The sequence below is a fragment of the Siniperca chuatsi genome, linkage group LG8 (genome assembly GCF_020085105.1).
Source record: "Siniperca chuatsi isolate FFG_IHB_CAS linkage group LG8, ASM2008510v1, whole genome shotgun sequence".
Lineage (NCBI taxonomy): Eukaryota > Metazoa > Chordata > Actinopteri > Centrarchiformes > Sinipercidae > Siniperca > Siniperca chuatsi.
This window is the reverse complement of record NC_058049.1, coordinates 14,702,761-14,716,573: the sequence shown is the minus strand read 5'-3', so window position 1 is coordinate 14,716,573 and position 13,813 is coordinate 14,702,761. Positions and strand designations below refer to the sequence as shown.

General features: G+C 38.1%; 2 protein-coding genes across 2 annotated transcripts; one reads left to right on the top strand and one right to left on the bottom strand.

Moving 5' to 3' along the window:
- Window positions 1–5,952: 5,952 nt before the first annotated feature.
- On the bottom strand, window positions 5,953–10,079 carry si:ch211-175m2.5 (uncharacterized protein LOC568697 homolog). Its single transcript, XM_044205258.1, has 5 exons — window positions 9,944–10,079; window positions 9,684–9,860; window positions 9,491–9,590; window positions 7,384–7,514; window positions 5,953–7,021 (listed from the first exon to the last, which is right to left on the bottom strand). The coding sequence occupies exons 1-5, from the start codon at window positions 9,995–9,997 to the stop codon at window positions 6,755–6,757; spliced, it is 729 nt and encodes a 242-aa protein (XP_044061193.1). The 5' UTR covers window positions 9,998–10,079; the 3' UTR covers window positions 5,953–6,754.
- Window positions 9,980–13,786, top strand: polr2g (RNA polymerase II subunit G). The gene is made up of 9 exons (XM_044205259.1): window positions 9,980–10,119; window positions 10,661–10,853; window positions 11,128–11,237; window positions 11,520–11,679; window positions 12,284–12,334; window positions 12,423–12,488; window positions 12,842–12,913; window positions 13,088–13,121; window positions 13,386–13,786. Exons 2-9 carry the CDS (start codon window positions 10,842–10,844, stop codon window positions 13,397–13,399), a joined length of 519 nt encoding a protein of 172 aa, XP_044061194.1. The 5' UTR covers window positions 9,980–10,119; window positions 10,661–10,841; the 3' UTR covers window positions 13,400–13,786.
- Window positions 13,787–13,813: the final 27 nt, after the last annotated feature.

Here is a 13,813-nt window from a genome sequence, read left to right as displayed (position 1 = left end):
TAAACACTGTGACAACGGAGAAAAAACAAAGCAGAATGAAGCCTTTGAACTATAAACTGGGAATGATGCCAAAACCAATCACATCACAGGAATTAAACAATCTTCCATCTAATATTGAAGCTATTAGTTCCAGTGTGAAATTTCATTAGTTCCAGTGTGAAATTTCATTGTGAAATAAAATATTCTTTCAACATACAGCGCACAGACAGCCATAAATGCAGAAAGCAAACATACATTATAATGCACAAATACCTACTAGAGAACAAGCAAGGATACACCAACAAACAAAAACAGTATTAGCATGAATCTCTCTCTTTTAGCAGCAAATATGAGATGATGCATGACCCATAATCCGCAGGCATGAAGTAATCTGAGTGAATGTGCATTTGGATTATCAGTCTGGAACAGTCTAATCTGAAACGCTTCTCAAACTGGTTGACTGAGGGGTCATGAAAGAACTTCAGCCATGCGGAGATGCGGTGTATCAGTATTTGCATCAGCATTGTCAGGATGATTAGTAGCAGAAGATATGTCACTGAGCTTTGAGGCCCAACTACCAGGTGCAGACCACTAGTTGTACATTTTAAGAGAAATTATCTGTTGCAGCAGTTTAAATAAACTTGGTGGGTTACTTGGGTTGTAGTCCTGAGTTTACCTCTTCTGTTGGCAGCTATCAAGCATCTAACTTTCCATTCTCATTGGCTGCTATTGAGTTCCTTTGGCTGCTGCCACATCTTTCTCTACGAGTCAGTGCAATTTTGCTTTTCTGTTGTACATATATTTCCTCATTCTGCCTCGCCAACTACACTGATAAATGTATACACAGATAGTAAAAATATCATGGTATTCTAGGTGATACTGATTTAAATCTGTGAAACAAACCTGCAGTATTAGGAGCTTTGGCATATTCAGGCATAATCTGATAACACACTTTCAGAAGAAAATTCATAGCATGTATTAATTAATTTTCTTATCCTGCTTTATGATGTCTCCCCAGGTGTGAACTTGTTCCATTCATCATACAGGGATGGCAATGTCGGTCGGTCGGTCAGTCGGTCCACCACTTTGGTTCATACTGAAATATCTCAAAAACTGTTGAATGCCATGACATTTGGTATAGATGCCCATAAGGTGAATCCTAATGACTTTGGTGATCCGCTTACATTTTATCTAACGCTACCTGCAAGTGGTAGTAGTTTTCACTTGTCCAGAGCAATATACTGTAGCTCAACATCTACTTGACACAAAATTTAGACATTAATGTTCCTATTGACTTTGGTTTCATCATGATGTTGACATTTGTGATTTTGTGTGAAATGTCTCAATAACTTTTGGAAAGATTACCATGAAATTTGGTATAAATATTCATGTCACCCTGAACTTTTAATCTAGTGCTATGATCAGGTCTAAATTTTAATTTGTCTAATACTTTAGATCATGACCAAATGCCTTCAAAGCTAATGACAGCTCATCATCAGCCTCGGCTAAACTTTTTGTTTAGTGCTAATTAGCTCATGTTAGCATGCTAACAGGCTAAACTATGATGGTGAACATGGTAGGCATTATACCTGGTAAACATCAGCATGTTAGCATTGTTACTGTGAACATTTTAGCATGCTGACATTGGCATTAGCTCAAGTACAACCTCACAGAGCTTCTAGCGTGGCTGTAGACTCAAGTCTTGTTCCATAACAAGCGAGACTCATGCCCCTGTCTGTATGTAAAATCTGACATTTTATCATTGATGTTCTAAATCTAGGTATCGTTGCAACCTTTTAACTGTACAGCAATGCTAAGATGACACGTCCCCAGCACCTACAATGTTTCCTTCTCCCATGCATGTTCACCAAAAACCGGTGCACTGTTTTACAATGACTATTTTCAAAGATGAGTTGCCTTTTTGCCACTTGTCCTCTCTGTGTCACAGCTGTGTGACAGCTGTGTGAATGACTGCATGTTCTAGCTCTGATGTAGAGTCTGTAGGGATTAGATTCCCAAAAAAAGGGACAAGTAGCCGCTCTGTTACATGTGAAATTCCATCAAACCAAATTAATGCAAATGACCTCAGCTGCAAATGCTCACAGAACATATTCAACACACACACACACACACACACACACACACACACACACACACACACACACACACACACACATGCACACTTTGTTGAAGAACCAAAATGACTGGGTAGACACATTAACACAACAGTATGTGCATCTGCAGACTTGCACACATGCATGCTCACACTCATCCTTAACAGGGAAGATAATGGTCTCATCCTTGTGTCTGTCCATTTGCTAATGTCCCATATGTTCTTGCTTGGTTTGAATTCAGCCAGTATGTCCGTTTGCATCCTCTTCAGTGAGTCAAAAAGTGCAAGTGCATCCCTTGTGTGTAAATAGAGGATCTCAGTTAAAGGAAAAAGCCATCCTTAAATAGAATTCCTGATATAATCAGTTTGTAACAGCCGCTGCATTTTATTATTATTATCCTGGTATTTTGTAATCAAGTGCTTTTTTTCATGCTTTGTCAAATTCTACTTAAGTCAGTGATTTAATTTCCCAGAATACATTTTCAACAAATCCTGTGAGCATGCACTTCAGCTCAAACGGTGATTTAGATACTGTGAACTGTGTGTGCATACAATATCTGTAGGTAGGTGGCCAAAATAAATAATAATAATTATAAATAATTCTTTCCTTTTCAGGGATTTATGTTTACTGTTCATGTTTCTATCATATATTGTAGCTGTACTAGAAATACAGGTATAACAACAAGACATCACATCATCTGTGTTTGACTAGACATTACCCAAAAGAACAACATGCACAACACACACATTACCAAGTGCTGACTTTTTAACTGTATTATGTTGTAGGGTTTTGTTTTTATAAACCTAATTTTGAGGGAAACAAATACTTCAAAATTCAAGAATTTCATATCTAATTTATATGACACCATGTCTGAAGTTCATCTTGCCTTTTAAAACACCAGTTTTCTCAAATACTAAAGGAATATTAGCATTTGCATTAAAAAAACATGATTTTATTTCCATGCAGCAGCCACTGTTTCTAATCTAGTAAAATATTTTAATAATGTATTCACTCTGCTTGCCATTCAAAGGCCTTCTCCACCAATAGACCTGGAATTCAAACTGTGAAAGTTGTTGTTTCTTTTCTCGATTCCTGAAAGGCCATCTCTGCTTCCACCACATCAGTAGTTTCCCACTTTTTGCCCTCACATGCAGGTAACACGCACTGTCGAATATCTGGCGTGAGGTTTTGTATTGGCTTTGAATCTGATGTTGCAGTTGGGTTGAAAAAGCAAACTATGCACAGATCATAAGCACAGTTTGACCACCACAAAATAAAGAGTAAAAGCTGAACACACAGTTTGGTGCAGAACATCCCTCAAAATGTTTCCTTGAATTAATTTTTCCCACTTTAACTGCCCACTGGAAGAGCTGTCTGACAACTCTCAAAGTTGTGTTAAATTGAAGTGGACAAGTTTGCCTGAACACCCAGTGGAGGCATAAAAGATGAGAAGCACTTCTTCCAAAAAAAAAAAACCCCTTCTTATCTCTCATAGAGCTATGTGGTTTGACTCTAACTGAAGGAAGTCTGGAGACTGTGCACAGACACAAAAAGATGGCAGATTCACTTCAAAGAATGCATGGTGAATTTCAGGACTAAAGTCAAATTTCTGTTGCACCGGTCAGTTTAAGAGAAAGTATGTGAATGGTTACATTCTGTCAACTTACTCGCATATTTACAGTCCCAGAGGAGTAAAGAAGAAGAAAATCTTTGGAACACAATGCAAACCACAATCAATACAAAGCACCTCAAATGAAAGTCCAGTCCTGGAAATTTAACAGCTTCTTGTATGAAAACATAAAGTACTTGACATTTATTACTAGAGTTCACATCAGCATTTTTAAACAGCAGAAATAATCACTTGATTTGTATCTTGAATCAAATATTTATGATGATGATGACCCATGAACCTTAATTGAAAGTTTAATTTTGACCTTGGAAACAGAAGTTGACAAAACAATAGCACCACATAGCTGTTCTGGAGCTTTCAACTGTGTCACATATACTTCCTACGCAGATGGAGTTGCCCAGTTGTCATGGAAGTGTATTTGTGCAAATTGCCATTTTTCTGAGCACTTTAAGGCTTCTCGTCTGTGTTGGCTTAACGTTTGAGATTGCAGAAGCAGGGGAGGGATTTCCGGCACAACTTCAGCTACTTCCATGGAGCACGGAGAAGGGAAAAAGTCTGAAGAGGTCAAAACTCCAGCAACACTTGTAATATGTAGAATAACTTTATTGTCAGACATATGTGTTTCGGCTTGTGGCCTTCATCAGGGTCATTTCTTAACATTTGAGATTGAAACTCTCTGGTTTATGATTCTTTTTCATTCATGTGGCAGTCTGAAGTAGGTTCTTTCATAATTTTCTACACTGCACATTCATTCTAGATAATGGCTCTAATGTGGTGTGAGAAGTGATATGTGTGTGTCATGACTTGTTTTATCTGCCTCAGGAGAATAAAGACACAGACGGTGCCGAGCCTCCCCAAACTCCCCTTCCAGTTTGCAAAATGAATAAAATCTGCATTGATTTGTCCATCAATGCACCGGCAGACTACAATAAGAAACAAGTGAAAGCCTCCACCTGAAAGCCATTAACCTTGTTTTCATGTGATCAATCACCACAAACAGAAGATGTCAGAAATTGTCCTATTCTATTCTGTTCTATTCTTAGCTTGAAGAGTTACAAGATGAGTGACAGCAGGGCAGCCACAGACCATAAATGAACCTTGTCTGGAGCCTGTTGTTTCCTTTTAATACTAATAGGAGACATTGGGGTCAGGAAGGTTGGTGCTTAATGAGGAACTATAATAGTACATGAGCAGTTCCTGAGACATATGACACTTAATCAGGGCAATAAGGACATGACAGGACAGGGCAGGAGAAGCCTTGGGAGGAAATGACCTTTACTAACTTCAGTGGATTTGCTTTCACACGATTGAACAATGTGTCTCAAGTTCTGTCAGAGGAATTTCATGAGTGTGTGTATACTTGAAGATTCTCACACCACTGAAGTAAATATTCAGTTTGGATGACTTTCAGACTTTGGATGACTTTCAGATCACTCAACATGTTAATACTGATACATCATCTGTGATTCTTTGGGCTGAAATCAGTCAGTCACTAGTAGAGCTCTGTTCACAGTTAAACATGTTTTCTCAAGTGTGACTCTTTCCTAAATATTCAACAGAGCGAAGCAGTTTTCGAATGCACATGAAAAAAGACAATTTGCATAGGTGCTCTCATTGCAACCCAGTGTTTGTAACTCTAACATCACTCACACATACGTACCAAAGTAAATCTTCTGGTGACGCCTGGAGTCATGTTTGACTTGCATCACTTTAGATAACAGACAGCACAGGGACGTCAGCATTAAAAGTAGGTTGCCAGAAATTAAACTTTGGGAGAAAATGTGTAGTGCATGAGAATTTAGTTCAGGAACAGTGATTCACTGCATCTCCAGTGAAACTACAAAATTACAACTAAGATTTGCACCCATCATGTATGTTCCTAATCATGTCTTAAAAGAGCTTTTTTTCTCTATAAGGTTGTGTTGGCTCATGTCTCTCACATGCGCAGTGCTTATGGGGTATAAGATCAAATTAATCTTTTACCTACAGTCTAGCAGTGTACATTTAAGCCATTCCAATATGTGTATGGATGTGGTGCTATCTGGTGGTGATACACAGTACTTCACTAAGATTATGTGATTTCTTCATTTGTACAGTCCCACCACTGACTGTACTGCCAGCAGTCAACTGTGATACAGGTGATTTATTATAAATCAGCTATTCACAAAGAAAAGTATTGTCTTCCTTTTTTGTGAAAGCTAAGTGGTAAAGTCAGAAAAATAATCTTACTTGACAAAAATATTGTTTATTTAGAAGATAAAGGGAAGGCTTAGAGAACACAAGCTTACATTGCTGCGAACAGTGTCAGTAACTTATTTGCACTCTTCATGGCAGAGACAGTAACGCATTAAGCAACACATCATAACACAAAGCACTTTCAACTAATGAACAAGGAAATAAACAAACAAACCCTGTTTATGGAAGTTAAAAGACAACTAGGGAATTGTGTCATTAAAGTTAATGCAATGGACAACTAGCTGCAAAAATGTACTCCCCACCATATGGCAAGTGTCCAATGAACAAACAGAACCACCTAAAATTCAAAATGTCAAGGAAAATAAGTAGACATCAACAACTACAGTTAGACACAATGGCAAATAATTTAGATTCACCAAGTCACCAAGAAAACCATGTCTGCCCCAACAACAAACACACAGGAAGGTAGCCAGAGTCATTTCCATATAAGTTACATTGGCACATGTAAGGATTATATAGAAAACTTAGGGAGCTTTACAAAATCCTCAATTTTACAGGCTATGTTCAATTTCAAAGAACATCTCATTTTTAAATGCCTGTCATCTCTTGTATGTAACCCAAATTATGATCTCAGGACACACTGACTAATTCCAGTGTTAACATTCAAATTGAACTGCTGTCAGATCTGATATTGCACCTCATTTCAACATAAATCAGAAAACGTCTGATTGTTCACATGGGAGACAAAAATAAAAAACAGAACCCACACTGATAGTTGCAGTGTCACATATAGCCTTTGACCTCTGATAATCTTGTCTGTAACACTACTCCTTTTTCACTTGCCCTTGTCCCGTGCTACACGGCCCATATTATAAAATTCTACGTTTGGCCTCATGTCGGTGAGGTGGGCGAGCCGGTTGGACATGGCAAAGAAAGCAGCAATGGCAGCGATGTCCCAGGCATCCTCACGGTCAAAGCCCACTTCCTCCAAAGACTGGAAATGCTGCTCTGTGATGGTGTCGCAGCGACACACAGCCATCGCAAAGTCCAGCATGGCACGCTCCCGAGTTGACAACTCTGCATTCTCATAGTTAACAGTGACCTGGGTGAAAGTAGGGAGGGAGCAGGAAGTTCATGTGATTCAGTATTATATATAATATAAAATATATAAACATTTTGTTTTGCTCTGATAGTTTTATAGTAATTCAGAAAGAAACTAAAGTCAAACACAACATATGCAAACTCAATATAAAAAGGAGAAATATGAGCTTGTGAAAATGTGAATGATTGAAAAACACATTTAGTCGTTAATGCATCTAACAAAAAACATGATACATGAAACATTTCTGAGATCTGATTTCAGATGACTGGTATAACTTAACTACACTAGTTTGTGACAACGATAATGGTGTATTATAATAAGCAAAGCAGACGCAAGTAGTGAAAATCAATTAAAGATGATACCTGATCGGAAAGAGTGGGTTTCTTAGAGTAGATGCGGTGCAGTGCACTGTGGGATACCACACAGTAAAGACACTTGTTGTGGATACTGGTAGCCACTACAATCAGCTCACGATCTGCCTTGGTTAATCTGCCTGGAAGACATTAGATATTAAATTAAAGAGAAAACGGGAAAAAAGGAACACACATTCACACAACAACAATAATATAAAAAGTATATAGCATCAGAGCTGGCTGTGGCCCAAACACACTATGCTGTTGTTCACTGCCATTATCACTAAGAAGCAGCCTAAAAGATATGATGTGGCGTTTAATGACAGCGGAGATAATCATACATCACTTTCTGAGAAGTGGTGTCACAACAAGCTTGCTGTGTTTACCTATAAGTTGCAACTCTGGATCTACTTGGAAAAGAGTAATTAGTTAGGAAGTTGGACATGCTTTCTCAAACCCAAGGTCACAATGTGACAATAAGGAAGGATAGAACAGTTTTTTTTTTTTTTTTTTTTTACATCAGTCTATGTTACTAATGTTCCAGTAGGTTATGGTCAAGGTTTTGGTCAACAAAATTATACAGAAAAATGAGTAAATCTGTTTCTTAGAACAGGCCCCTGATATTCAGGGAGTGGCCACAATACCAAAACCACCTGTACAATCTCATGCAAAAGAAGCTTATAATGTTCAGTTTAGTAGAGACGGTGTGAGAAAAGTTTTGATTTAATTCTATCACACTTCTGAGGTTGTTGTGTGTGGTTTTGCTGTTCAGGATAGACATTTAACGCCAATATGGCTAAACACATGTAACAAAAAGCCAGATTGTCAGTGCACTGCTGAGACATGGTTTGATTTTATGAAGTCAAATATTAGTTATCTGATGTGGAGTGGGCCACCTTCCGGCTAGCTTCTCTTCCACATAGTGTCTTAATGTCTTCTCATTAAGGTCTTTTTCATTATTCATTTCCAGAAAAACTGAAACATGATAATGGGGTGCTCCGTACATATTTCAAGCAACTGGTTCTTAATTGGTCTAGCCTCAGGGTCCATCTAAACACCCATTCAATTTTATTTCACCAAAAAAATAAAAATAAAATTGAAGTTAAAAAACCCAATGACATAAAAGGCATAGCAACAAAAAATCCTAATGTGTTCCGCAGATCTCTTGTTGCAGTGACGACTTAGGTTTTATTATGGCCCTCTCACTATGACGATAAGATCTCATCTTACCAGTGAACATCGTTGCCAACTCAGTGTCTTTGTCGCTAAATTTGGCAACTTTTAAGACCCCACTGTTGACTTTATTAAAAACAAGACTTTTTGAGAAGACATTATTTACCTTTGCTTTAGTTTATTCTACTTAGACAATTGATTTGATGTACGGTTAAAAGCAGCTAACAGGTAAATGTCTTTTCAGTTTGTGGAAATGCTTTGACTTTTCAATTTCAATTTATATAAATATATTTTGTCTCACTTTACTAGAAAATGTCTTTACAGCAGATAAGAACATAGCTGTGTAATGTCATACATATGCAAAATGGCATGACCTCCCTAGCAACTTCTATGACTTTTCAGCTCAGGAAAAGAAAGCAAAGCAAATACAAAAACAAACAAACAAAAAAACAGTCTGTTTCGGATGGGTGTGGTTTCCACTCCAAGTAAATTTGGCACACAAAACAGCGCATGCTGCTAATGCTGAATGACTATTTTGTTTCCCTACCTGATATTTACCGGTTTCTACCAGAACTTATTCACCACAACTTCTGCCACACTACCTGCCGCTGTTTGATCATCAACAGAAACAGATTCAATATCACACCTGCCTCCTCATGTACCACCTGCACTCCATGCCTCAGCTGCCACTAAAATGCAGACAAATAACATCTTGGTTTATTCAAGTAGTGGATGATATGTCATCTGAGCTTGCAGCCACTGACCAGGGGTGCAGAATGAAGGGTTAAGTGTGAATGATTCATTGGGCCAAGAGTGGTATAGGGGCCTGGAACATGTTTATACTGTTTCAGGGGCCCAAGCGCTGTCCTAAGGTTGCCACACCACCCCTGAGCAAAGCTACTTGCACTTACTGCCACTACAGAGAAAAATAACAAACACACACCTGTCTCTTTGTTCATTAGTTCATTGTAGTAAGCAAAGAAGACTCTGAACTCTTCTGGTCTGTGAGAGAGGACTTTGAAGACATTGGGCAAAAAGCCTCCCTGTAAGGAAACATGAAGTTTAAATGAGATAATGTTAATGTGCAGTAGAGATAAATGCCTCATATATTTAAATAAGTTTTTTTTGTTGTTTACCTTTGACTCAACTTCCTCCATAAGCTCCACGATATCATAAGGAAGGCCTTTCTTGTAGGGGATCGGATAGCGACTGATGTTCTCTGGTGGCGCATCGCTGGATAAATGTCTGGTCCCCGCCGCCGCCGCCGCCGCCGCCGCCTTCCTCTGAAACACGCAGCCCGACCGGAGAGACGCCTGGCCGGAGGACAGGAGAGTCACGAGTCGTACAGAAACAGGAATAAAAACAAGACAAAGTATTAAAGTATTCGACAACTTACAAACTGCGTGAACACAGGGGGACGAAATAACTTCGAGACGAGGTTACTCGCCATGTCAGTCAGCTGAAAAAATAGGCTGGAAAGTCCAGGAGAGCAGCCAGAGGGAGTGTCAAAACCAGCAGTGAGCCCGGATGGCAGTCTTCCCAGAATGATTAAGGAAGTCAAAGGCTTGTGAGGTAACGTTAGCGACTTTTGCTGCTAAAGTTACGTTAGTCAAATTAAAAATTGTATCAGTCTTTCCAACTTTCAGTCAACTGTCATTGTTGTTCAATTAATGTTAGCCTATACGTGATGGGTTATATTTGAATCATAGGTTGAATGTAGGCTATCGTATGTTGTAATAATCATAACAGCGTGTAGCTTGTCGTGTTGTTAAAAATCTTCTGTTTTGCTTCGCTGATATGTCAGATGTTAACAGTTTAGCCACACAACCCAATCATAGTGCAGTATTGAGTCACGCCTGTCTGTCTCCACCCTCCTGCGCTATTCCTCCTCACCGCCAGGGGTCAGGCTGTGTGTGGAGTGGACTGACTGTGTTTTCGTGGTTACCATGGGGTGTTTAATATGCCTGTATTTTATGCACTTTACAGCCAATAAGCCCCACAGATAAATGGTTTGATATACGTTTCAGATGAATATGTTTAGGTATATAGTTGGGGATAGTGTGGGTTTTGTGTTTCCCAATATTAACTAAAGACTGGATTTTTTTTCCCATAGTGGACCGTGCGCTCCCTGAGAGACAGAACCCTGGGCAACAAAAGTCCTCTTCATCGACCCCGTGCCCCGGAAAGGATTTAGGATTTGAGCGACAGGTTTTTATTCATTAAGTAAAAGACCTTTTGGATAATTTATCAAAACTAGAAAATTAATCGAGTACGCATCGAACAATACAACAGAAATGTTTTATCATGTAAGTATGTGTATTATTCTCCGTGTATGAGCCGGCTAATAGCAGTGTATGGATGTTTTGTTTATCAGTGTGTGCCTAGCACGATTGCAGCTATGCTAACGAAGCTTGAACAAAACTTTTCCAAATCCTCATCGCATTGATTAGCGTTGTTGTTGTATACCAATGCAGAAAAACCACCAGTTTTTCTCTTGTCTTTGATCAGATGCACGGAGGCAGCACCCGCAGGATTTATTTTACCGTTGTCGTATAATTGACGTATTTTTTGTGTTCTCAGATTTCTTTGGAGCATGAAATCTTACTACACCCGAGGTATTTTGGTCCTAACCTCCTCAACACCGTGAAGCAGAAGCTTTTCACAGAAGTGGAGGGTACCTGCACTGGCAAGTGAGTGGCTGCAAGAGAACCTGTTGTTTATGTTCTGAGTTTCTTAGTGAAATGGTACAGAGGCTGCATTTTGACTGGAAAGTTAACCTAGGTTGGATCAGTAACTAAAGTGCAGTGAACATCAGGCCAATTCAGAGTACACACTTTCAGGGGAAGAGGGAGAAATAAACAAACTTCCCTCTCCTTCACAGGGGAAAGACCAAATGAGTCAAACATATTCTGGTATGATTTGGAAAAGCTTGACATATACACGTTATTAATGTATTCATGTCTCTCCTTCAGGTATGGTTTTGTCATTGCAGTCACCACCATTGACAACATTGGGGCAGGTGTAATCCAGCCAGGGAGAGGGTTCGTCCTCTATCCAGTCAAGTACAAGGCCATTGTGTTTCGCCCATTTAAAGGGGAAGTGGTGGATGCTGTGGTCACTCAGGTCAACAAGGTGAGGGACAATACAGTGCAGGTTTACTGGCCACTGTGCAGATTTTTTAAAGCTTGAACATTATTCTTATATGATGAGGACATGTGAAATCTGATATATTAATTCCCTGTGTGGTCTGCCTCCAAAGCTCACCACCGGTGCAGTTCTCTGGATGATACTTTAATACATCAACTTGACGCTGCACTCCTTGCTAACATTTACTAATGTCCAAAATGTGTAAATTTACTTCTGGAAAAAAATGTACAGTATTATAACTAGTTATTTTAATGGCCCAAAATAATGTTTATATGTTTTCCAATTAATCATGTCGTTAAAAAGCAAAATGAGATGCTTTGTGATATAAATTACATTAATTATAAAGATAACATGTGGCCAAGATAATTGTACAAGACATACCTGTATTTTAAATTGGCTCATGCCAAGTCTAATGAAATTCTCTCCTGTAGAAGTGCACATCTTTTACTTTGTTACAGTAAATGTGCTTCCAGTAAAGAGTTTATGCCTCAGTAGTGGTTGATGTGTTGAATATTAAGTGATGAATAACTGATAATGGAAAACTTTCTTTTGTGCCTTATCAAAATTATATTTTCTCTGTTTCTTGCAGGTTGGATTGTTCACAGAAATTGGTCCCATGTCTTGCTTCATCTCTCGCCATGTGAGTCAGCTTAACATCTATAGTTGTTGACTGAATTGTTTGGGTTCAATACACTTTTCAGTTGATATTATTTTTTTATCTCTTGCAGTCCATCCCCTCAGAAATGGAGTTTGACCCCAACTCTAATCCTCCTTGTTATAAAACAGTTGATGAGGTAAGAATATTCATTGTTATTTCTTCTTACCAGCCGCAGGTAAAAAAAAAAAAAAATCATTATTACACAAAAGTGTTTGATGAAATAAATGTAATGTTCACCAAATTTCCTTGCTTTTCCTTTGACGACTTTTAAATTTAAATAAGTACATGTAAAAAGCCAGGTAATTATAGTTACACTGGTGTTTAAAGAAGGTAGTTTTCAGGAAACGTAAGACAACAAAAATGGAACATAAAGTATAACGTCATAAATTCTGTATGCAAAGTTGTGGTGCTACTTACTGCTGTTCTGCTCCTGTCATTTTACTGTTGCTGAGTCTTGCATTTAATGATGTTTTCTTCTCGTCTTTCAAGGACATTGTAATCCAGCAAGATGATGAGATCCGGCTAAAGATTGTGGGAACAAGAGTGGACAAGAATGACATTGTAAGTGTTTTCTTTCTTTTTTTTTTTAATAAGGACCCTATATTTCACCTTGTCATAGGTAAAAATAACAAAAAGGTGTATATTTCAAATGTTACAAAGTAGTTTAAAGAAGTGACATACTATATGTGTTAATTTACAGTAAGTTTAAAAACAAGCTTTTCCCTTGTTTTTCAGTTTGCCATTGGATCTCTCATGGATGATTATCTGGGTGAGTATTACACAGATCATTGTCATAAAAGTGGTAGATCTGTTCATTAGATTAACTGATCAAATGCCTTACATAGATTTATTTGATGTCAAATGATTCTGCACAAGAAGGAAAATTGTTTGACACGACAGGTTTTTTATTGCTTCAATTTGGTTACTGTGCAATGGAACAATATACTGTCTGTGTATGACTTGAGTTATACAAATGTTTTATTTTCTGTTTTGGGATTGATCCTTGAACTTTATTTCTGTACTTTATTTTCAGGTCTTGTGAGCTGATTTGCCCCAGAGGGAGCACATTTCACATGGGATATTTTATGTAGTAGCCTAGTTATTGTTAAAATGAATATTTTACTACACTGATTGATAAGGTATAGTGACAAGTGGTGAAGCCCCATAGCTACATCATTTTATTATTATACTGTACAGCCTACATTTGTAGGTTTTTATTGGAGCTTGTCTAAGATTCAAATAAAATGTTGTAGCCAGGAGAATGCTTGCTAAATTGATAGCAAGATGGCATACAATGCAAGAATAGCCCATATTACTAATTTACAGTTTTTTTTTTTCATTAAGAATTTATCATTTCCATCTCAACTATATATTGTTTTTTGTATTTTTTTGTTATTTTGTATGTGGACTGTAATAAAGTATTTTTATTTCTTATATCTTTGTATCCTTCTGTGTTTTAAA

Coding starts and splice junctions, on each gene's coding strand:
- polr2g (XM_044205259.1), top strand. Junction 12,335..12,422: donor CTTGCTTCATCTCTCGCCAT/GTGAGTCAGCTT, acceptor TATCTCTTGCAG/TCCATCCCCTCAGAAATGGA. Junction 12,489..12,841: donor GTTATAAAACAGTTGATGAG/GTAAGAATATTC, acceptor TCGTCTTTCAAG/GACATTGTAATCCAGCAAGA.
- si:ch211-175m2.5 (XM_044205258.1), bottom strand. CDS start 9,997: ATGGCGAGTAACCTCGTCTCGAAGTTATTTCGTCCCCCTGTGTTCACG. Junction 9,861..9,943: donor CCCCTGTGTTCACGCAGTTT/GTAAGTTGTCGA, acceptor TCCTCCGGCCAG/GCGTCTCTCCGGTCGGGCTG. Junction 9,591..9,683: donor TGGAGGAAGTTGAGTCAAAG/GTAAACAACAAA, acceptor GTTTCCTTACAG/GGAGGCTTTTTGCCCAATGT.